Here is a 25489-nt window from a genome sequence, read left to right on the forward strand (position 1 = left end):
GACAGATCAGATAAGCAATTTGAAAAATTATCTATGGTGGATGGAAGGATTGTTCTGCCTGATCGATAGCGCGGCGCAGCATGATATATTATAAGAGTACGTAATATGCAAGTTACCATGTAATGGTCAGTGACATCATCACTTTGTGGAATGATATCTATATCGGTTGGATCGGTTCCATGTGATATAATTAAATCGAGTGTATGATTAAAACGATGAGTTGGTCCGGTAATGTTTTGCTTGACCCCAAAAGAGTTTAATAAATCCGTAAACGCAGCCCCTAATGCATCATTTGGATTATCTACGTGTATGTTAAAATCTCCAACAATTAAAGCTTTATCGACATTGACTAATAGGTCTGAGAGAAAATCTGCAAACTCTTTTAGGAAATCAGCGTAAGGCCCAGGCAGTCTATATATGGTAGCCAAGGCTAGAGATAATAGGGATGTTTTTCTAACATCTAAGAGCGTAACATTTAGTACAAGTACTTCAAACGAAATAAACTTATAACCCGTTTTCTGAGTGACATTGAGAATATCTCTATAGATTGTTGCAACACCGCCGCCACGACCAATCAGACGGGGCTCATGCTTATAGGAGTATCCTGATGGAGTAGACTCATTTAGACCGAAATAATCATTTGGTTTAAGCCAGGTTTCAGTAAGGCAAAGTACATCGAAGCTATTATCTGTGACTATTTCATTTACAATAACTGCCTTAGGTGTGAGTGATCTAATGTTTAGAAGACCTAGCTTTAGAAATTGTTTTTGTTTACTAATAGCAACATTTTCTGTTTTAATAACAATTAGATTTTTCCTAGATCCTGCAGTAGACTTATTATTTGATCTCACTAAACGAGGAATAGACACAGTTTCTATGCAACCAGGAAAGCAGTGACTGTGCACCTTACTTTTACCTAACGTAGCGTGTACGTGCCGAACGATGGAATCGCCGATGATCACAGCATCGCGTTCTGTTTCACGAAGAGGGGAGAAGAGGTTTTGGGTGGATATCTCGAAAACTGCGGAACCACCCAGGCTTTGTGGTGGCGTGTTGGAGCTCCTCAGAGCTAGACCGGGCCAATAACATGCTCTCCACCAGATCTGAAGAAGCTGATGAACAAGCCTTTTGATTCGACATGAGAGTGAAGTGCTGGAGTGAAGTGATGTTTGAGAAAGGGATAAACCCATGCTGGCTCTCATGCCCTATACATATCATCTTCTTTGAGATATACAGACATATTACCAGTTCAGAATTCCACATGCACATCAAACAAACGGCTTTCTGAAGACAAAGAATCTGATGCGTTCTTTCTGGGCACCCTTATATGCCCAGCCGGCACACATGAGATGTCACCTGACTGTGGTAGCAAATCGAGAATGGCGTGTATCACAGGTGCTTCAGACACCGGCTCACAAGGAGCGTTCATGACACAGTGTTAGGTTCCACTTCGAAAGGGAACCGCATAGAGAACAGATCCTCAGAGAAGGCACAAGTCTTATTATGCATTTGATTAGTTTTACTGAGCTGGCCATGTGTGTTCTGTTGGTGACAAGTGAACTCACCCCTAGGAGTTTGTGTTCTGGTTTTTAGGGTGAAGTGAGGGGTCTTGGAAGAGACTGTCTGCTGGGCAGAACTAAATGTTTCCTGCACGGGCTCACTGGGCATGAGCAGATGGTCTTGCTGACTTCTCAGGGAATGATGCAGGATAAAGAATGGTAGCTCATGGCCTAAAAGAGACAAAAATTGAGACAGGAAATTGGTATTTCAGGTTGCAGGCAATTTCATTCTCGAACAGTACAGGAACCAAAAAGCAAATTATTGTGTTTACTTCATTGCTAACATATTTCATTCTGTGTATGATTGTGTCTGTGTTTGAAAAAAATTAGAGTAAAACACTGTCCTCTTTTGATCTTAAGAATAGTTGCTAGGCTGCTTTTTTGTTTTCTCACTAGTACAAAATTTGTATATAAATCCGACACACATTGATGCACCTATGGATTAGTGTGCAACATTTCTACAGAAAATCCAGCAAGCACCTCAGATTATTTCAGACAGTGAAGATCAGCTTGTGTGTTTGTGAATGTTTATGGCTGGCATTTGGAGCGAATTATCCAGTGGAAGAAAAAACAAGAAGACATAGAGAGATTTTAAGTTTAATTGAGTTTTGGATTCTGTTATCTAGAACTAAACCTTTAATATCCTGTTGTCTCATTCAATAAACCTTACATACAAATGTGCATATATATGACCTGGGGGGTGGTGCCAACAGCTCATTTATAGTAGTAATAGTAATAAATATTATATATATTATATATAAATATAGTAACAGAAATATTTTAGAAGAAAAAATTAATTTCACTTTTCAAAAAGTGAACTGTAATTTTTAACTAGAAAAGCAAAGCTTGTCAAGACAAACTCTGAATGTTGCAGACCAATTCAACTAAAATTCCAACTTATGGACCGAAAGGGATTAAATTCAGTTCTGTATTTTATCCAACCATGATGATATATTAGCTATATTAGGTATATTACAGCTTCCCTGTAGCTCAGTGGTAAGAGTATTGCGTTAACAATGCAAGGTTGTGGGTTCGATCCCAGGGGATTGCACATGCCTATGTATAAATGTATAGGATAATGCAATGTAAGTCGCTTTGGATAAAAGCGTCTGCCAAATGCATAAATGTAAATGTAAATATTAATTTCATGGTGAGTTTGCCTGAAACCCATGCTGTGTAATTTAAATGAACCATTCAGTTTTGTTTTAGGCTGAACTTGGAGGTAATATTTAGATAAAATTATAAATTATCCACCCGAGAGCAGGTTTCTCATTTTTTTCCCAATATTGTTGTTTGAATAATATTCCCTAAGTTATTATGTAATTATGTAATTTATGTAATCTTAAGATCTCTGGTGAATGAAATTTGTAAATTCCATGTACTCCCAGCTGTTTTATCTGATTTATCTGAAGAGGCATAACATTGTTTTTGACTCCAGAAAAGTGTGTTATGCATGATCCCTGCATGGGAGCAAATTAAAATTGGTCAAGCATAATGCTTGAAAATTAGTTTGACACCCCTGATCTACCATGTGTTCACATTTGTTTTAAAAAGTATGTTAATTGTGTGTGTGTGTGTGTGTGTGTGTGTGTGTGTGTGTGTGTGTGTGTGTGTGTGTGTGTGTGTGTGTGTGTGTGTGTGTGTGTGTCATCACCAATAAGGGGGTATGTTTCCTGTTCTTTTTCATAGTTCACACACAGCTGGTAGTCCAAGACTTCACCCTGCACACAGGAAGTGGTCATTATGTTTTGTAAAGAAACAGGAAAAAGGAAGTGGCTGATATCAAACACAGGAAATGCCAGTGGACAAATTTGGCACAATATAGTTACTGGTCATCATAGAGCAACAGAACGATGTACACAACATTATAAAAGCACATAGCCTCAGGCGAGTTAAATCCACCAAATTGCAAGGTGATATGGGTGTAAAGAAAAAGCAAGTGTCTCTCTAATTTGGACCACTCCCTATTCAACTGTGCTTTAAATAGGTTAAAGAGCTAATGTTCAAGCAAAGGTGTATTACACCATACTCACAACAAGAGGCTATAACAGACTACTTACCAGTAGTTTGCACTGCTGCATGATGTACTGAACCACATTTTCTGCGGTCGTGCTCACATCCACTGCCACAGCAACAGTCTTAAAAGCCAAAAGCATGTAAACAAACAACAGCATTGACCATCAACTCACAAGGAAAAGCTTCAGGCTAGAGTACAAATAAACTTCACTTATAAACAGAGACATGGATTTAGTTCCCTGAGGGCCGGGAGTGGCGTGGTCCAAATTAAACCAAAAGGCATTTATGTACCGCTGAGCTGTTGTCATCGGGATGGCAGATCAGCAGGACGTAGAGAAGAATGGCATTTGGCAAGACTCTTTGCCTGGCCCTGCAGGTGTGCCTGAAGAATGAAATATTATTACAAACAAAGAACAACAAATGGGAAAGCAAGAAAAAACAAATACAGAGGCATGGAACATTAAAGAAAATGGACACAACATCAGAGCAGGAATACCTCATGTTTGAAAAGAAACTTGTACTTTGATACATTATATGCTGTTATGGACATGAGTCTTTGATTTGTTTTTTTCCTTACCACTGAAGAGCTTGTAACCATCTCTCCTTTGTTTCTGATGAGCTTTGGTTTTGAAGGACAGGCAGAAAGAGAGAGGAAATGTTAGATTTAGTTAAAATTTTCTAGATTTTCAGACAAATGCACCTGAATGATAAGACAATGACACTGAGTTCTGATATTAGTGAATGTAGTTTCTATTTGATATAGGTTGCTTAGTCTTGAGTCAACCTGTCACTCACACAAGATGGCAGCAAATGCAAACCACAATGGGCCCTATTTTAACGATCTGAAACGCAAGTACAAGCGCGAAACGCAAGTAACTTTGTGGGCGGGTCTTAGGCACTGTTGCTATTATACCGGCGGGATAAATGACTCTTGCGCCCGACGCAAATCTAAAATGGGTTGGTCTGAAGTAGCTTCATTATTCATAGGTGTGGTTTGGGCGTAACGTGAAATAAACCAATCAGAGCATCATCTCGCATTCCCTTTAAGAGCAGACGCGCTTATTCTATAGCGGATTCCTATTATAACGGCGGATTTGCCAGACGCGCGCCAGCAGCTGTTCACAGCCGAGGAGACCGACGTTCTCGTCAGGGCCGTAAAACACAGAGAAGTGACATTGGGGATGGAGAAACCCACCCAAATTAACTTCAGTTAAACAGGCGTATGATAATATGGGTAAATGTGTAAGCTAGATGTATGCTTTTATAATAAACTATCTATCTATCTATCTATCTATCTATCTATCTATCTATCTATCTATCTATCTATCGTAATTATGTATGATTTGCAAAAATGAAAACTGCTGCTTCTGTGTAGATGAGAGAATCAAAGTGTATGCGCGTTGTGCACACGCTACATTGATTATGGCAAAGCATGCGCCCTTAAAATAGCATATGAATAACATGCGCAACGCGCCACTGACTTTAAACTAGATTTTTTCGGTTAGTGGCGGAATTGTTTTCTAAACGTGCAAAATAGCATGAGGGAACGTTTGCGCCGGAACACGCCTCCTCTTTGCGCTGAACCGCCCCTGGGAGCGCAAGTGTATTTCTTAGTTAACCGACGTGCGTCTGTGGAGGGAAAAGTCTGCTGTGCGCGAGTGCAAAATAGGAATGATACATGCGTCGCTGTACAAAGTCAATTGCGCTAGGTGCAAGATAGGGCCCATTGACCCAATTATCTAATCCATTCCAGATGGACAAGATCAAATCCCACCCTAAATTTTTTTCTTGTTTGAGAAGCCATTTTCTTCCTGTTAGGGTAAGGGTGACCATCTTATGCATCTTATGTATCACCTAACCATCTAAGTGACCATATTATGTACCCTTCATTAACATTCTCATTAGCTGCATATATACCAACCATTCCCAAAAGTGAACATAGCGCAACCACAGACGTGGATGATCCCAAACATTTACAGTATTTAGTCGCATTTCCAACGCAGGAACTTTGCCCAGAAACTAGGGACATTGGGGTTGTACTCCGTAGCAGGAACCAGGGTCTTAATGAAGTTCCGGGAAAATATTTCCCCCTCCGAAAGTCCCTGCTTGCGAGGTAGTACTTTTTTAAAGTTCAGGAACTTTCAGGGGTGGGACATGGGCGCTGAACATTCTGATTGGTTGAGTTCATGCCTCATTTTGATTAGTTGACTCCACGCAGCATTTTATTTCAACCACCTTTTTTTTTTCTTTTTTTTTTCGGTGCATGCAGTAACAGTTGTTTGCTATTCAAATTAACAATGGAGGTTAAAAAATACGACCGATGGACCAGTGCCGAGGTTCCTGCTTTATTAAGCTTAAATTAAGCTGGAACTGTAAAGTAGCACGCAGTGCTATGCCACTGGACTAATTTGCCTAATCTTCATGGTACTTTAGATTGCGGTGGAAACGCAGAAAGCAACAGGTCTGGGGGAAGAAAAGTTCTTGGGACAAATTGTTCCGGGTAATTTCAGTGGAAACGCGGAACTCGCTTAGCTTTCATAGGCTAGAAAGACAGAAATCCTTTTAATTTCCTTAAAAATGTAAACTGGAACTCTGTCCCCCTTTGAAAATCCCTCCTCAGAGAATTTCAAAATTTGTGTTGCAAATGTGTTCATGGGACAGCATTCAATTTATATTAAAAGATCAGTTTGAGAAATGGCACACTGCTACACCACATTTTTTGTTGCAGGGATTAGCTTGACTGGAGGGAATGCATACAGTCTAAAATCCAGCCATAGATGAGCGAAGGCATCTATCCCCAGAGGCGTCGGATGAGACAGGGAAAAATCTTGTGTTGTGGGCTTCTGATGTCATAGTGAGGTGCTGTCAAACAAATGCAGCTGAGACTCTCTAAAAACGTTCTTTCACATTTCGCACCCGATATTTTTCACATTTTTACAATAGTTCCATCATCAACACATGCTTACAGTTGTATTTAAAAAGAAAGAAAATGTGTCACCAACTTCCTTTTATTTCTACATCATTTGTTCACTTTGCCATAGATAGTATTTAACGCACTATAGATTAGAGGAAGAATGAAAAGGTCATTACCTCACTCTCTTTGTGATTTTAACTAAAAGGCTTCTCAGTGTTGTTTTTTATCCTGTGATTAGCAGCATATTATGTATTCTCCATTTCATGGGGTTTGACCTACTTTTATCTCCAAAAAAAATATGTCTAATGAAGAATAAAAAATCAGGTTAATAAGGAAGCAAATCAGCATTGTAAATGACAAAGAGCTGAGCTGAGCTTGGAAGAGAGTGTGTGAGTGCATATAATGCGAACTTCACATGAGAATTTAAATGCTGCAGGAAAAAAATGTTTTCTGTCATCTTATCACACAGTGTTTTATTATCAAGTCAGTAGCAGTAGTGTGGGTGGATCTCACTTGAATTATTTTCCTCAGCACCTTTGTAGCGCCTAAAGCTTTCCACCATTCCTTTCCTTCCACTACAGAATCTCAAGTTGTAAAAATTCCATTAACATAACGGTTTAGAATTGTTCAGTACTATGTGTTTGAATGACATACAATGACCACATCTTGTTTGGATTGCCAAAACTGCAGATGTTTGACATTTAAGCAATTTTGAAATAGTTTTTCAAAGACCACCTGAAACTGATGACATAATTGATGGTTGGCCAGCCAATCACAAACGAGTTCTTGGAGGTGAGCTTCCTGTCTGTGATGCAATGAACACAGGATGCCAGCCATATGTCTGAGAGGCTAACACGATCCTTCAGCTTTAGATACAGAGACCTGTAACATGTAACACACAATGCACACATGCACTTTTAGAGAGACAGATGTCCTACATTTTTTACTTATTAATGCACATACTCACACCCACTAAAAAGTTGACATACTTAGTCTTAGCGATGATAAGCGAATCAGTGAAAAGCAGCAGAAGTCTTTCTCTTGACTGCAAGCCGATGGTAAGGTGAGCATGTGCTTCCATCAACAGCACTGCATTTTGTGATGCATTACATGCCCCATACTCATCACTGTAGAAGAGAACAGGTTAAAATCACAATAGCAATGAAGAACATTTAGGAATGCCAGTTACATTTCTGTAATGTACTGCAATCTAAGATTAGGTGTCTCACATTACTTGTCCTATATTAACCCCAATTTACTATAACATTATAACATTAAAACATCAACAACTTTGATGGGTAAGCAATAAGGAACGAGAGGCCACTGCCTGAGTGCCTGCCATCCTTCCACTAGAAAAATAGTCCCTGACAGTGAGAGTAAACAAGCAAAACAACATGTCTCGTCTAATGGAGCTCAGATAAATACGGAGAACAGGAACTGTTCTCGTGCGCTTTATTTTTTAACACAATATAGGTTATTTCCACACACACACAAACACTCAGCATGGAAAAACTTTTATCTCCTGGACCCGCATGAGAATGACAGGGGGAAGGGCGTGGCCTCAAAATTAAAGGTTCATTTCAACAGTCCACTTTAGGCATTCTACTAACCATAAGTGACTTTGTCAACTAAGGGGCCGTTTACACGACATAGTTTTCAACAAAGACTTGTTATGCTTTTTGGCCATTCATTTACACGACAACAGCGTTTTGGTGGCCTGAAAACGCAAACTTTTGAAAACGGAATCTCTGAAAATGGTGACGTAATGCACATGCGTATTTCGTGTTTAGTCTCTTTTATTTGGAAATGAAAAGATACAGTTATTAACAGTAAGAAACAATGGGGGGCATACGGACATCATCACAAGTGGTAATAAGAATTATAGAAATCAACACAACATTTTGTCATCATGAAAAATTAAAGGTTCCTTACAACAGACTAAAGGTTGATACATGTTTTAGCCTTTGTGTTCAAAGGTTTTGACATTTTCTTAAAGGGATACTTCACCGTTTTTTCATATTAAACTATGTTATTCCCTTAACTAAGACGAGTTGATACATACCTCTATCGTCTCAGTGCGTGCACTAAATCCCTCTGTCTTGCGGCGAAACTTTGTTAGCCCAGTTCATTTAATATGGGCCAAGCAGAGAAGCTACCAAACACCTCCACGTTTTCCCTATTTAAATACAGTTACTCGCGAAGTGTAACTCGACCTAGGACGGTGACACAAAACAAAACGTTGCGCTTTTCTAAGCGTGTAAAATGGATAACTATTTTGTATGGCGGAATACCATAGCAAGTGCTTGTAAGCACTTAGACTTGGCGCAGTAATATCTTCACTAGAGGGAGCGGGGGCCGGTGAGAGGATTTTTCACGAGTGAAGATATTACTACGCCAAGTCGAAGTGCTTACAAGCACTTGCTATGGTATTCCGCCATACAAAATAGTTATCCATTTTACACGCTTAGAAAAGCGCAACGTTTTGTTTTGTGTCACCGTCCTAGGTCGAGTTACACTTCGCGAGTAACTGTATTTAAATAGGGAAAACGTGGAGGTGTTTGGTAGCTTCTCTGCTTGGCCCATATTAAATGAACTGGGCTAACAAAGTTTCGCCGCAAGACAGAGGGATTTAGTGCACGCACTGAGACGATAGAGGTATGTATCAACTCGTCTTAGTTAAGGGAATAACATAGTTTAATATGAAAAAACGGTGAAGTATCCCTTTAAAGGAAGTTAAATGGGACTTCAGGAGAACATTCTAAAATTGGGATTACAGTGAATGTTTCTGGCTAAGTGAAAAAGAAATTTACCCAGAAGACAAAGTAATAACACAGTATTATTAAGATTAACTTCCTTAGAATGAAAATTGGACAAAACACTAATACATTTTGTAATTTGTGTCTATACGCATGTCCATTCGGATCAAGTGCACTGTAGTAAAAGAATGCATATGTGCGTGGGCGCATAGTCTTTCTTTATAAAGTAACATCACCAACTACTTGTCTGGCATGCATAATACTGCGTAATAATTTCGCGGATTCGTGTGAACTGGAATCATTTTGATAAAGTTGTCATCTGTACAAAGAAAAAACGTTTCCGTTTTTAGCACATCATTGTCGTGTAAACGTACCCTTACTCTCAGAGTATTGCTAGACTGTTAGGTTAGTAGAATAAGTTGACATATACTTGCAAAGTTATTTATAGTCAGTAGATTGTCTAAAGTGGACTATAGAATTTAAGTGTTACCAAGGTGAATGATGCAGACATAATGTCAAAAAGGGGTCACTCATACTTAATTAAATAAATGATAAACATTTTTACAATTTCACAGTATTGACTGTTTATGCTGCCAAGGGTGGATGCTAAGGGTGTTGCACAGTGATATACAAATCTGTTTGGCGGTTATAGCATATTGACTAATCAGCATCAAGAACCGGAACAATCTGTTTTATGATATAAGACATAATGTTTGTTTAAAGGAATAGTTCACCCAAAAATGAACATTCTGTCATCATTTATTCACCCTTATGTTGTGCCAAACCTCTATGAAGTTCTTTCTTCTGCTGAACACAAAAAGAAGGTATTTTGAAGAATGTCAGTAACCGAACAGTTGATGGACTTGACTTCCATAATATGGGGAAAAAAATACTATGGAAGTCAATGTGGCCTACAGCTGTTTGGTTACAGACATTCAACAAAACATTGTCTTTTGTGATCATCAGAAGAAAGAACTTCATACAGGTTTGGCACAACTTGAGGGTGAATAAATGATGACAGAATTTTAATTTTTAGGTGAACTACCCTTTAAATAATAATGTCTCATTCAGTGTGTCCTTATATAAATGATATTCTGGCATGTTGGCAAAGGCTGCACTGTTTCCTTGATTTCTACATCTACATACAAATACTGCATTTCCCATGAACTGGGCTTTAAACAGACTTCAGAATCTATAATAATAGGAATGTATAACACATGCACAAATTAACAAATACTGATAATCACAAATATTGATAAAGGTTTACATGAGCCAAAGTTAACTTGGTGCAGAAAAACGGAAACATTCTGAGCACGTAAACACATTCAGTAATGTTTTTTTCAATGTTATGCATAAAGAAGTATAATTTTCACCTACGTTGGAAGTCACCTTCAGAAACCTGTCAACTTTATTGCCATGACAACGAGCTGAATATTACAGTAGTGAAGAAAACACCTGTTCCTGCGTTTGTGTTCCTATTTAAATTTCAAGGAGCAAGTGTATCTGCCATTGCAATTTTTACATTATATTTAAAAAAATGAGTTATTTAAATCAATATAAAAAATTCATCCTACTGTCACACAAAAGACTGGCTTATAAAGTATAATATATATATATGCGGTTGAAAGGTGGTTTATAAATGTATTTATTCATTCTATGCTGTGTATGTAAATTTCAGGTAATTTTACATAAAACTATAACACAAACACAAATAATTGCAAGATTTTTAGCTTTCTGTTATATTTATTAATTGTTCTATTGGCACCTTGCCACTGTCTCTCTCTCTCTCTCTCTCTCTTCTATCTCCTAATCTGAATGACGCACTTTGCCAGCTTTCTTATGTGTGTGTCTCTGTTGTTGCATTCCTGCCTATATAAGGCAGAGTGTGTCTTCTAGCCATTACCAAGGGATTGGTCAGATATAAACAGTCAGTCAGTATGTGTGTGTGTGTGTGTGTGTGTGTGTGTGTGTGTGTGTGTGTGTGTGTGTGTGTGTGTGTGTGTCGTGCTGGCAAAATGAATCGGAGTGCGCATGGGCTAATTTCGAGCTACAGGCAAAACAAGTGAAAAATTTCATTTTTTAATTTTTCAAATGTTCAAATTTTGTTGAATTTGAGGTTTTCACAAAAATGTGTTCATTAAGCCCTCGTCTAGCGATCCTAATGCTCCAAATTGCAATTAAACATCTAAAGGTATCTTTATTTGTACGTTTTCTGAGAGGAGTAGAACCTTTCCTTTTCCTTGAAAAATGCGTTTTTTTCTCTGCTCGCTTCTCGACGACTGGCGCTTCCTCTCAGCACAAGTTTGGTATCGTTTTAAAGCGCAGCATTCCAACTTTGTGAATATTCATAGCAAATTCTCGATGGCATGAGTCTGAACCAGTGAATGCGATTTTTTTAATCTCATGCTGATGTAAGCAAAACAATCTATCGCGCGCTGACTGACTGACTGACAGATCCGAAGCGCGCGCACAAAGACAGAATTACAGACAGTATTTAAAAATATCTGTCTTGGCGAAAATTTACGCAAACATTATCTGCTATGTCTTAAATGAACGGTTAACTGTTGGGGGAACACATTTGATGTGTAAAATTAGATCTGTGCGATACAGTAGGTCTATATAGCTGTGTGTTTCATCAATGTTAATCAAAAAATTGTGGTATCATGGAAAACAGTGGAATATATTTTTTTCCTATAGATATGGGTTTTGACTAGGTGTGTGCCAAATTTGGTGTTTTTACCAGGGATTTTAAAGTAGCCTATGGTTGCTAAGTGATTTTGTTCTCTTTCATAGGTTCACTGGACGCTGCTTGCTTAGCGATGACGCAATGGGAACGCCCTTAAGCCCAATTTATACTTCTGCGTCGAGCTACGTCGTAAGGCTGACTTATACTTCTGCGTCGGACCTACGCCGGAGCCTCTACGCTGTAGGCAACGCGTTGGTTTTCATTTATACTTCTGCGTCGTTGTCCGCGTTGACGCGCAATTACACTTGCAGAGGGAGCATGTGAAACCCGAGGGAGCGGTCCCAGCAGACCAATCACAGCGCTTGCGACTGCGTAGGGTTGACGCGTTGTTACATTTTTGGAGAGGTGCACGTCAGGGTATGCCGAAGGGTACGCGCACTTCACACAGCCTACGACGTAGCTACGGTGTAAGTTCGACGCAGAAGTATAAATTGGGCTGTAGGCTGTGTGTAGCGCGCGTACCCTGTGGCGTACCCTGACGTGCACCTCTCCAAAAATGTAACAACGCGTCAACACTACGCGGACGCAAGCGCTGTGATTGGTCTGCTGGGACCGCTCCCTCAGGTTTCACATACTCCCTCTGCAAGTGTAATTGCACGTCATCGCGGACAACGACGCAGAAGTATAAATGAAAACCAACGCGTTGCCTACAGCGTAGAGGCTCCGGCGTAGGTCCGACGCAGAAGTATAAATCAGCCTTTAAGGCCTATTTATACTTCTGCATCGAACTTACGCCGTAAATACGTCGTAGGCTGTGTTTAGCACGCGTACCCTTCGGCGTACCCTGACGCGCACCTCTCCAAAAATGTAACAACGCGTCAATTCTACGCGGACGCAAGCGCTGTGATTGGTCTGCTAGAACCCCTCCCTTGGGTTTCACATGGTCCCTCTGCATGAGTAATTGCGCGTCAACGCGGACAACGACGCAGTAGTATAAATTAAAACCAACGCGTTGCCTACAGTGTAGAGGCTCCGGCGTAGGTCCGACGCAGAAGTATAAATAGGCCTTTAAGGATGATTTATACTTCTGCATCGCCGGAGCCTCTACGCTGTAGACTACGCGTTGGTTTTCATTTATACTTCTGCGTCGTTGTCCGCGTTGACACGCAATTACACATGCAGAGGGAGCATGTGAAACCTGAGGGAGCGGTTCTTACTGACCAATCACAGCGCTTGCGTCCGCGTAGAATTGACGCTTTGTTACATTTTTGGAGAGGTGCACATCAGGGTACGCCGAAGGGTACGACGTACCTACGACGTAGCTACGGTGGGAGGTCGACGCAGAAGTATAAATTGAGCTTTAGGGTGGTGCTGATTGTCTGAAAGTGTTGTCACGGTACCAAAATTTCAGTTGAAAATCCACGGTTCTCGGTACCAAAGCTTAATTTAGATTAAATTTACATATATTAAAGTGTATATCGTGTTTTATTTGACTTTTATTTGACTTTTATTTAATCCAAAACTGTGTTCATATTTAATTTAAAAGGGCTTTTTAAACCTGCTAAGAGTTATCCAGCCAAGAATAAGCCTAGAACTGTTTTTCTGACGGACTGATATTAATGACATAAATAGGGATGCACCGATATTGATACCAGTATTTGGGTGTCGGTCTGATACTGTGCTCTTAAAACTACCCCGATACAACCGTACCCGATACCACTTTAGGGGCCCGTTTACATATCGCATTTTTTGCGCGTTCAAAACCTTTATTTCAAATGTAGGCTATGCCGCGGCGAGATGAAAACGTCTCAACAGGTCATGTAACAAAAATCAACTGATCAGCTTCGGCCTTTCCGTAACAACATCGAAAGCTTGGCCGAACAGCTGATCATAGCTGTACAGGGCAGCTTTTAATTCTCATCTCCATAAATATATCTAGTAGTAAAGCTAATGCAAGGGCTAGAAATAAATTAATTCTTTGCTGATACTTCCTCGTCATCATCATGGAGAGCGCAGTTCGCACCGCTTTCTCCTTCTTTCCAAATGCGCTTGCTCTTCCGTGGCGTCTGTCGTTGCTGTGCAACCATGAACAAAGGCGCGCCTGGAAAAACGACTGCGCTGCGCCGCATCTATTATAAGCGCACATGCCGCACGCCTACATTTGAAATAACGAATTTGCACACACAAAAAAATTAGCTATGTGAACGGCCCCTTATAGCAACGTGACATTAGCCTAATCCAAAATATTTCCATATGTGGCTCTTTCCTCCTTTCTTGTCAACGAGTGGATTCAGAGCCACCGCATTAGTAGTGCCGCCGGTCGCCATGTCTCTTTTGGACAGCGCGTTAAGAACCGGATTAATCCGGTACTTCGGTAACCACCGGTACTTAAGAAAAGCTGGTAACGTAACGGTTTAATTTTTTTAGTACCGACTTGGTACCGAAGCACCGGGTCTTTTGACAACACTAGTCTGAACCCGTATAGAACCACGCCAATTAATTGGCTGATGGCGCCTATGGCTGATGGCTGATGGCTGATGGATTAATTGCGCCTCCTCAGGGATGCTACGTCACTCACTCTTATACAGTGAACGTATACTGTGGTTTTCCCTGTCTCATCCGACGCCTCTGGGGATAGATGCCTTCGCTCATCTATGGCTGGATTTTAGACTGTATGCATTCCCTCCAGTCAAGCTAATCCCTGCAGTCCTTTGCAGAGTAAGGCCCCGATCACACCTAACACGTTTTTCAGGTTCGAAAACGCGAGGCACACAGCACTGCCCCATCACACAGAACGAGCAGTGCACTGCGTTTTTTATGTTGCTTTTATTAGCTTTATTTACTTTCTGTTAACATTGTGGTAGTTACGGTTTGTGAAGTCGTTAAGCTCCAGGTAACCCGCGAGAGTACCACAAGTTTATCCTCCATCATGGCACTTTCCGGGCGTTCAAGCAACTGTGGCTTTCATCACTAAAACGGAAGGCCCGCCTCTCCATTCATTCGATTGGACAGTGGACAAAAACGCGATGACGTCGGGCGCTTTTTCTGCTCGGAGATGCTTTTTTTTCAACTGCAAAAACACGATAAACAGTGCGCAGAACGCTCACTGCCATAGGAAAACAATTGAAAAAAGGCGCCTCTCACTGAAAAAAACGCATTAGGCGAACGTTTAGGCGAACTAAGGGAGTGTGGAATTCGCCTCCTTCTGGTAGCCCCATTCTGGCCATCCCAGACGTGGTTCTCGGAACTGATCTCCCCGGTGGAGGGGTCCCCTTGGCAGATTCCTATCAGGAGAGATCTGTTGTCTCAGCTCCAGGGCAGGATTTGGCGTCCTTGACCCGAGATATGAAGGCTGTAGGTGTGGCCGATAAAAGGGAATAGCTAGCGACAGTGACGTCTGGTCTTCCCGCTAATGTTCGGGAGACCATTGATAACGCTTGTGTGCCTTCTACTAGGTGGCTATATTTTTCTAAGTGGAAGGTCTTTGAGTCTTGGTGTTCGGCTCATGCAGTGGACCCAGTCAGCTGCCCGGTCGGTTCAGTGCTGGAATTCCTGCAGGATAAGTTTGTGTCTGGAGCAGCTGCTACTACCTTGAGAGTTTAAGTCGCGGCTATCGCTGCCTGTCAGGAGTCAGACGAGGTCCTCCTAGATAGACACTGTCTGGTCTCCTCGTTTATGCGTGGAGTTAGATGCTTGAGGCCTGCACGTCCTATTAGTGTCCCCACCTGGGATTTATCAGTTGTTTTGGAGGGGCTATTAGAGCCTCCCTTTGAACCCTTGGAGTCAGCTCCGGACTGGATTCTGACTCTCAAGATCCCCTTTCACACAGCGCTTTGATCCCGGGAAATTGCCGTAAAATTGACAGAGTGCCTTCTGTGTGAACACAAACATGTCCCAGGATTGATGCCAGGAAAGATGCCGGGATGGGGACCTAGTAACATTGCCAGGATCAGTCCCGGAACGCGCCCTGTGTGAACAAAAGCCAGGACCAGTAGAAATGTAGAAATGACGAAGAGGAGTTATCAGCAGAACTGACATCTGATAGGAGTTATCACATCCTGACGTCACGTGTCTTTACGGGATCTTTATGGGATGTGTGTGAACGCACTCACAGATTCTGGATATAACTGGCAGTGTGAATGAACCAAAATCAAAAGATCCCAGGACAAATCCCGGGACACATTATCCGTGTATTTTCTGGAATCTCTGTGTGAAAGGGGCTAAGGTGGCGCTTTTGTTAGCATTGGCCTCTCTCAAGAGTGTGGGGGATCTGCAGGCTCTTTCTGTGAATGAGCCTTGCATGGAGTTTGCCCCAGGTCTTGTGAAGGTGTATCTACGACCTAGATCTGGTTATGTCCCCAAAGTTTTGTCAACATCATTCTGTCGTTCTTCACTCTTTCTGTCCCCCTCCTTTTTCCTCTGCTGAGGAGGAGAAGCATCATTTGCTTTGCCCTGTTCGGGCTTTAAAGGCATATGTGGACTGCTCTGGCCAGTGGCGCAAGTCGTCTCAGTTGTTTGTATGCTTTGGGGCTGGCCGCCCAGGGCTCGCCGCCTCTAAGCACAAGGTGAGAGACGCAATTTCTTTGGCTTATGAGGTGCGTAACGTCCTTCACCTCTGGGCGTTAAAGCTCACTCTACTAGGAGTATCGCGTCTTCCCAGGCTCTTTTTAAGGGAGTTCCTTTAGAAGATACTTGTGTGGCGGCAAGTTCGTCCTCTCCGCACACTTTTATCAGGTTTTATTACTTGGATTTAGATGCGGCCCCTAGTTCCCGGGTTCTTTCCATATGAACTGGTCGCTTAGGTCCTAGTTGAGTTTGGTCTGGCTCAAAAAAAAAAGGTTAAAGGAGAGTTCCTTGCTGGGCCAGATCTGGCAGTGCTTAGCTTGGCGTGTGTGGTATATCGTTCCCATTGCATCATCGCTACGCAGCGTCGGATGAACCTATGAAAGAGAACGTCTCATGTTCTCTGAATAGGGAACGAGACGCTGCGTTTGCTGCCAAGCTCCTCTTGCTGCCGAAGGAGCTTCTTCTTCATCGGTGGAAAATCTGAGGAGCAGATGGCGCGTTCACGGTATAAGAGTGAGTGACGTAGCGCCGCTGAGGAGGCACCCACGCCATCAGCCAATGAATTGGCGTGATTCTATATACGGGTTCAGACAATCAGCACCGCCCTAAGGGCGTTCCCATTGCGTCATCGTAGCTGACTTCTGGATACAAATGTGTCCCCAAAATATGGTTAAGTAGGTAAGTAGGCACACATAGATCAGTCAGTCAGGAACAGAGGGGAAAAGAGTTCCTGACTGACTGATCACATACAAACATACTCTTTTTTTGAGGAGTCTTTGGGCATTTTAAATTGATGTGGAATGTAAATGTAATATTCTTTTAATTTTTCATGTCTCATTTTCACTTCCCCCTCACACACATACAAATCTAAATCTAAATACGTGTGTATTTGCTTGTCTATACATACCTTTGTCTGGTTTTGCTGAAAGCTTTAATAACAGCGGTTTTTCTTCTTGGAATTGTGGACTTCATCATCTACAAATAAAAGCAAACACAATTGCACACCAATTACATATACACATCGCGAAAAAAGGTCAAAATCATCATCGGCAGCAGCAACAAAAGTACTAATAAATGAAGAGAAAACTAAAAGAAATATGCTATAAAATAATTTGGTAACTATAGCAATTATCTGTTCATTGAGAGAAGAAAATTCACACCTTTAAGATAATCTCTCTTCTTTATATGACATCTGGTGTGAATGCTTCACTGACCTTTCCATATTTTCATAAGGAGAGGTAGCACGGTTTGTCATTGGATGTTTTATTTTATTTATTTATTGCAAGAAAAAAAAATCACAGGCAAAACTGCAAAATAAGAATGCACAATATTAGTCTATTATTCTGGTTGACGCATTAAAACATCCCTATCCAAAATTGCTAATGGAAATTCATTATTTTAAACAAATCCATAAGGATCCTAAGGATCAATAAAGATTTTCCCTAAGAATCTAATAAGATTAAATTACAAAGGTCAGATTAGCTCACATAATGTTCCATAAAAAAAATAAGAAGATTTCTCAAGCTTTCATGTGTGTTAATATAAAAAGTGAGTTTCAGACACCATATGCCAGTAAGAAAACATGTCAGCAAGACATCTGTTAAAGAGCTGGAAAGCACTGCATTCTAATTGTGACAATTGTGTAGATGAGCAGATGCTCTTATTTAGTTGCAAAACACAACAAATAGATAATATCTGAAAAACATGTACATGTCATTTCAGGATACATGGGTCTGAATAAAAAAAAAAAACATTCAAAGTAAAACCTTGGAAGCTTTTAACTTGCAAAAAGATTGGATGGCTATGAATGCTGTATATTTGCACTGAAATAGCAGCAATTGCCCCCAGGAACCAGATTTAATTTAGGTACAGAATTTCATATTTAGATACGACTGACCAGTGATGTGAATATCAGAAGATTAAATATGAGCTAAACGCATGCACTACCATTAAATGCATAACAGGTTTAAGTAAATGTCTCATGTATAGCTCACCTACCCTCAGTTTGAGGTCCATTCTAGGACACCTCAAGTAAATCATTTGCTGAATTTACACAAACAAACCATTGCTACCTCTATGTAAATTCACCTTTTCCTCCACAGGCCTGGTCACCGGTCCACTTCTGGTAGATTGAAGGTTAGTGCAGTTTGAGACCTTCTGATGTGGACTCATTTTCATCCATCTCCCTCAATTGTCCTCGGCAAGGCTGCTCTAAATCTCCTCATTCACAAAAAAAAAAAAAAGGGAAAAAAAGAAAGAAAACATGCATCAATTCCCACAAAGGAAATGAGCTTGAATTGTCTTCGAGATTATATATTTCTTTATTTTTCCCTCATAAAATCATAAAATAAATTGTAAAGGGGTTTGACTTCCTCATCCAGATGAGAAGTTATCTGGAACTTGGTGTGAGGAACTTTACCCACCCAACCCATCTCATGTCCCCCCACAACTTTTTCTTTTCTCTTTAATTTTCATTACTGTCCCCTTCCTTTCTCCCTCCCTCCCTCCTTAGCAAGGATTTCTCATTTCTTCCCCTGTTTGTCTCTCTCTCTCTCTCTCTCTCTCTCTCTCTCACACACACATTCTTTCAGTCTCACTCTCTAAATATGGACATGGAGGTTCAGAGTTCTGTTCCACATTCACTGAAGTTCCAAGGCCCCCTACTGGATGTCACCGTCACTACAGAAGATATTACATTTAAGTGCAGCTTTGCAATCAACAGCAATTCTGTATTTTAATATGTTGCTTTGAAACAGTTTATGATGACAATGTTAACAGTCCAGCTTCACGCTGAACATTCATTGTAGAACTAATGGCCACATCTCAAATGCAGTTTCACGGTTCATGGCCTAATTTGTGAACAAATCCCACCAAACAGCAGCTAAATTAGCCAGCTTTTTTTAACTGGATTCTGTCAAGCAGCAATTAATTTTAGATCATTAATTACTTCATTTTAAAGTTAGAGAAAACAATAAAAAAATCATTTTCAAACGGTATTTATATAGTTTTCATGTGCCATAAGGCCTGCAGATGAAACTCAGCCCACTGATGCAACAGAGCTGCCTGACCAAGTTCTGAGTCACACAAGAGGCTATTATCAGGTTGCCTCCATCTTCTCACTTCTTCCCTCACAAGATACAGCTCTGTATCTGCATATGTACATTGACGGACGGAGCCAAAATACACTCTTTTCAATGTCTATATTTATTTAACTGTTTTTGTTTTTACTTAAGTACTTGGATCTAACTGATTTGCCTTGTGTGATTTTGAAGACATCATTTATAATTTGTCACTGCATTTGAGTGGCTCAAAGTAGTCTTTGAAAAAACAGCACTTAAATGACACTTTAAAATGTGTACATTTCATTGCATTCGACACAGTATCAAACCAAGTGGCATCTGCCAACAAATAAGGCTCGACCGTTTCTTTTTACAATTTTTGGTTTAAAAAGGTCATTAAGTGTGTTTTTACAAGTGCAATGCACTGATAACTATCACACATCATATATATATATATATATATATATATATAAATCATTTGAAATTATCAGGATTTGTTTTCAGTGCATGAGTGTTGTGTGCGCGTGTGTGTGTGTGTGTGTGTGTGTGTGTGTGTGTGTGTGTGTGTGTGTGTGTGTGTGTGTGTGTAGGCATCTTTGTAAAGCGTAAAGTCTTTGTAAGTGTGCAAGGGCTTGGTAAACAGCTGGAAGAATTACCAGAGCTAAAGTTAGAAACTCTTTCACCTGATCCCATACAGAGTCAAAAGCACTCAACTTGCAAAAAGTTCAAATTTAGATTCAAATTCATTCCTCTTTTTACCTTCCTTGCAGTATTATAAAGCACAACTTTGTACTAATAAAGTCATGCAGAAGAGGCTGATGAAAACACTTGCTTAAGGCGCATGCTGAAGAAACAAAGTCAACTTCTCCTTTAAGACAAACTGAATATCAGAACTTCCCCTTTAAGAGATGGGCCACAACTTTAGCCGGTTGAGTGTTGAAATGGTGATTGCACACACATCTGATTATTTACAGAGATATTGAAAACTCACCCACCCCGCACACGGCCACATGTACACACTTATACACAAACATATGCACACACAACCTTACAATGAAGAAGAGAACCCTACGATTTCCTCCACAGGACTTTATAATCAAGGATTAACAAGCAATCAGAACTTTAGTGAACAGTGTTTAAATATCATCTAAAAACATGCCCACAAACACACAGTCACTTACGGACATAAGTTGTACACATTCATGCACAAACATGACCATCCTAGACACACACAATACTTAAAACAGATATTCACATAAGCTAGTAAAAGAGACATCATGAATAAATTCAGAAAAGATGTTTATTTTTATTTTTATATTTGATGCTTTGATAGAAGCAGATGAGAACATATATAAGTCTGTGTGCGTGTGAGAGTGTGATATGAGTGCATGTGAGTCATCATGACTGGTGTGGTTAGAACACTTTGCTGATCTATATCTGCATCTAGTCACACTGAAAAGCTGCAGTGAAGATTTGATCCAAACTATAGGACCAAAACCAGCAGAGCACAGCACAAGTCAAATACCTTGATACCGAGCATCTGAATAAAAATGTATCTTAAAATAACTCCTTTCTCTCTTTTTCTAATGCCTTGTTCTGCTATTTTGGCTAATGCAGCAAACTGCATGACAAGCAGAAAAACCAAAAAAGAGGTGTCTCTTCGAAGGAAGCATCTTTTTCTTTAGAGTTGTGAAGGTGTAACTGAAGTTTCTCTCTCTCGTTCTTTCTCAAACACACTCTGTGAGAATCAGGCCTGACATGTTGCTGCTGTCAGCCGCAGTGTGGAGGGTGGAGGCTGCTGAGCGGCCATGATTGTGAGTCAGAGATCACTGAACACAGGCTTAATGAGGAACAGAAAAAAAAAGACTTTCATGTAATGTTCCAATCCATACATATTTTGATCCATCTCCATAGACATCAAATATATGAGTCACCCTGCACACGTTTGCATGGTTGTTTCTCCTTCTGCTGCTTTTCTTAGTGGTTTGTTTTTGTGCTCTTAAGTTCACAATATGAATGTACTGCGCATTAACATGATTGTCTTCATTCTTCTGGCACACACTTCTGAATTACATGTATGCCCTCAATAACATGCTTCTACCTAGGACTGCATTATCATAATTACCATCCGTTGTAGTCTCGTCAATTTCATATGACCCTGAGCAACTACATTGCAAGATTTTCACGTCCACAGTAGCCAGAGCATTCACAAATATATACATGAAAACAGGAACAAAATAATTGGTGGATCTGCTTTTGTGACAAATGAGTTGGTTGAACAACACAGGACCTTATAGGACCACCTCATCAATACGAGACAGTGGCTTCAGCAACTAGATTGGTAGATATACTGCTGTTAAAAAAAATATTTGCTCAATATTCCTAAAGTAAACTATTTTAAAAATCAGCACGCTGTATAATCCATGTTGTTTAACACTATCTCTCCAGCACATCATAATATGAGTCTTTACAGTCTTGTACTTTACAGCCACAAAATGAGGAAAGTCTCAGTGTGTTTGCATGTCATTATCTTTATATGGTAAGTCGTATAACAAATATAATTGTAATTGTGCTAATGTAAACCAAAAACACATTTTTTGAGACCCCTGAAATATGCTCAAATAAATGACAAGCATTTGTTTTTGGCACTGTTCTTGTCACTGCAGGGAGCATCAATCTGGCAATGGAGGTATGCAAGCTTTTGTCTCAGCTGCGTGAGGCAGAATTTCAAGCTGTTGGACCACCGATGCTGTATGCTGTGCGGTGAGTCATCTGGAAAACATTTAAAAATACTAAACACTGACTTCACAAAATGTCCAAAACCTGTACTGTCAACTCATCACTGAGGTAGTACTTTCAAAAGTATGCTTTTGTGTCTGATCTACACCTAAAGGGTGCATATTAGTACATTAAAGCACTTATATGCACCCATAAAGTACTAGTATGCCTGCTTAATGTGTTGAGGTTAGGATTAGCTGCCTGGAAGCAGACGAGCGGGGGGGTCGGCCGCCCCCCCACCACCCCTTTTCCCCACCCCACTAGGGGTCAGCCAGCTGTTTTTTTCGTTGTTTTTGGTTTCCATTTTATATATACAGAATCTGAATTAAATGTGTTTGATTTAAGCCTACATTTCAACATTTTGTGTCATAAAATTTCTTGTTTTTAAGCCTTTCGCACGTACGGTCACACCGTTGTGATCAGTCTAGGCTGGTCCCTGGAGCGTTTCACACCGGTGTGATCAGAACGGTCAGTGCATCACATGATCAACTGCTAAATTCAAATGTTGAATTTAGCCAGAGACAGGCGCGCTCAGAGCTGTCATATATCACAACTTTTCTGTGTTTTCAACCACATACTGTTTATTTTAGGTTTCAGACATATAAATTCACATAAGTAGGCTACTAAAAAAACAATAGCCTACATTTAGAATTTGTAAAATACACACTGATGTCTATGCATAGACATCAGTGTGTATTTTACAAATTCTAAATGTATTGTTTTCGGAGGTAATAATAATCCTTTCCATTATAATTCGACACGTTTTATTCATATCAGATTCACATTGTGTAAGTAACTTTAATGTTTACTCTATTCTTCTCCCAGTTCACCAGCCACTTACTTTTATGTATTTCGGGAGAAGTGGATGAATGTGAAATTTACACGTGTTGTAAATCCAACAGATCCGATTCTCTGAACTGCGTCTGCGGCACAAATTAACACGGCGGCGCCCATCGCGCATACAGCTCAACTAACGCGATCGTTATAAAGGTGTTTAAACAACAATACACTTCCACTTGCATATATTTGACAATCGGAATATCAGATATTTCATGCCATAGCTAACACATTTGTGAATATTCTGAATAAAAAAGGAAAAATGACATAAAAGCAGATCATCATTCATTCAGCGCTGTTGACTTCAGAGCGCTCCGTGGATAGACTGAAGGAGTGGTCCGTGGAGCTCGCTGAACTCCAGACACACATGGCCACGTTTTCTGCGCGTTTATGACCCTGCTCTGCGTAAATGCATTGCCTCTTTTGACGCGTTTTGACATAGATTTCATTGAAGGTAAATTGGAGCGGCCACACTGAGCTGTGCGTAACGCCCACAGACTTGAAGTGAACGAGACAGAGGCTGTCCGGTAGCCTACTGTCTGAAATGGTTAACTCTGTGGCGATGCATGTGCAAAACAGGTTTAACTAATCATAAAGTCAATCAGGATACATAACACAGGCTACTATAGGCCTACACTAACACCCTGGAAGGAGCCATTAGGGGCTAAAAACACCATCGAGCGGTTGTTTCTCCTTCTGCTGCTTTTCTTAGTGGTTGGTTTTTGTGCTCTTAAGTTCACAATATGAATGTAATGTGCATTTACATGATTGTCTTCATCCTTCTGGCACACACTTCTGAATTACATGCATACCCTCAATAACACACTTCTTCCAGGACTGCATTTTCATAATTACCATCCTTTGTAGTCTCATCAATTGCAAATCATCTTGAGCAACTACCGTTACATTGCAAGATTTTCACGTCCACAGTAGCCAGAGCTGTCACATACATTCATGTAAACAGGAACAAAATAATTGGTGGATCCGCTTTTGAGCCAAATGAGTTGGCTGTACAACACAAGACCTTATAGGACCAGCTCATCAATACGAGACAGTGGCTTCAGCAACTAGATTGATAGATCTACTACTGTTAAAAAACATATTTGCTCAACATTCCTAAAGTAAAACATTTTAAACATAAGCACGCTGTGTAATTCATGGATTATACCAAACCAAAATATAAGATATAAAACAGATTTAGATATATTTATTATAAAATCTGATTATGTGTCACGTAACGTGGTAGCAAGCACACGAAGACAAGGAGGAACAGGATCTTTTAATAACAAAAACTCAGGAAACATAACACACGCTATAACATAGATGAGAACGGACGAAGAATGAGGGAGAACACAGGTTATAAATGCAAGGGCAAACAAAGGAACTTAATCAGGTAATTAACTGGACACAGGTGAATGAAATTACTAATTACACCGACTGGGGAAAACTAGGTCATAGGGACTGAACCACAGAACATACATGTAACATTTTGAAAAACTGAATTGCTTTCAATTATTGTTTACGGATATCATAGAAATAAATGAGCCATAAAGTGAACACTACTTGTTGCAAAATTCTGTGGCTTCTCTTTTAAAACAGAATTTATTCCATTGTAAACTCCAAATATAACTTACTACAAAGTAAATGGTTAATGGTAAGCACTCTGAGAATGAGTGTACCGGCTCTCAATTCATAAAATGATCAGCTGTTTCCTTTCTTTTCTGACGAATCTTCTTAACTGACAACCGACGAGTCATGCCGTTCTAACATAGCTATGTAAAAATAGCCATGTCGAACATAATCATATCCCGCCAAATAGGCTAGTAAGTTGATATTGTTACCCGCCCCAGTTGATTTTCACCCACATTGTCAGGTTGGCGGGTATTAATTTCAGTCCCAGGACACAAAACACAAAAAGGGTATGTGCCAACTTTGACCAGTGTGTCTGTTCTCTGCCATGCATATGCATTGATCAATTATATTTTTATAAAAGCACATTACAGTAATGCTCATTAACCTTGAGCAAAAGCGACTGTAAGGCACGGCTGGTATAAAGCATCTGGGTTAGCCAAACACTCAAGCTTGATTATATTGAACTAGCACACAGTCGGCAGGCTAATTTACCTTTTTGCATTATTCTGAATCTTCCGAATCCTCCTCAATCTCTCTAATGATTCAATCATTCTTAATAAGGCAAAAGATTCATCATCAGCCATAATATTATCTACTTTCTCTCCTTACATATAAACAGCTGTCCAGAAATCAGATCATCAATATTAAAAACGTGAATGTCTTTGCACAATAAAAAAGCAGTATTT

The 25489-nt window shown here is 40.2% G+C and overlaps 1 protein-coding gene across 2 annotated transcripts in view; it reads right to left on the reverse strand.

Moving 5' to 3' along the window:
- Positions 1 to 18902, reverse strand: part of arhgap20b (Rho GTPase activating protein 20b) — a 55441-nt gene extending 36539 nt beyond the window's left edge. Inside the window, exons 1-9 of one of the 2 annotated variants that reach the window (XM_082169883.1) lie at positions 18586 to 18902; positions 17405 to 17472; positions 7479 to 7616; positions 7225 to 7371; positions 4153 to 4194; positions 3867 to 3957; positions 3620 to 3697; positions 3214 to 3280; positions 1566 to 1730 (exon numbers count right to left, since the gene is read on the reverse strand). In XM_082169883.1, coding sequence (XP_082026009.1) covers positions 1566 to 1730; positions 3214 to 3280; positions 3620 to 3697; positions 3867 to 3957; positions 4153 to 4194; positions 7225 to 7371; positions 7479 to 7616; positions 17405 to 17472; positions 18586 to 18675 — 886 coding nt within the window. In that variant the 5' untranslated portion in view covers positions 18676 to 18902. The other variant, XM_082169884.1, reaches the window with a different exon arrangement.
- Positions 18903 to 25489: the final 6587 nt, after the last annotated feature.

The sequence above is a fragment of the Leuciscus leuciscus genome, assembly GCF_965113295.1.
Source record: "Leuciscus leuciscus genome assembly, chromosome: 5".
In the NCBI taxonomy this organism is placed as follows: Eukaryota; Metazoa; Chordata; class Actinopteri; order Cypriniformes; family Leuciscidae; genus Leuciscus; species Leuciscus leuciscus.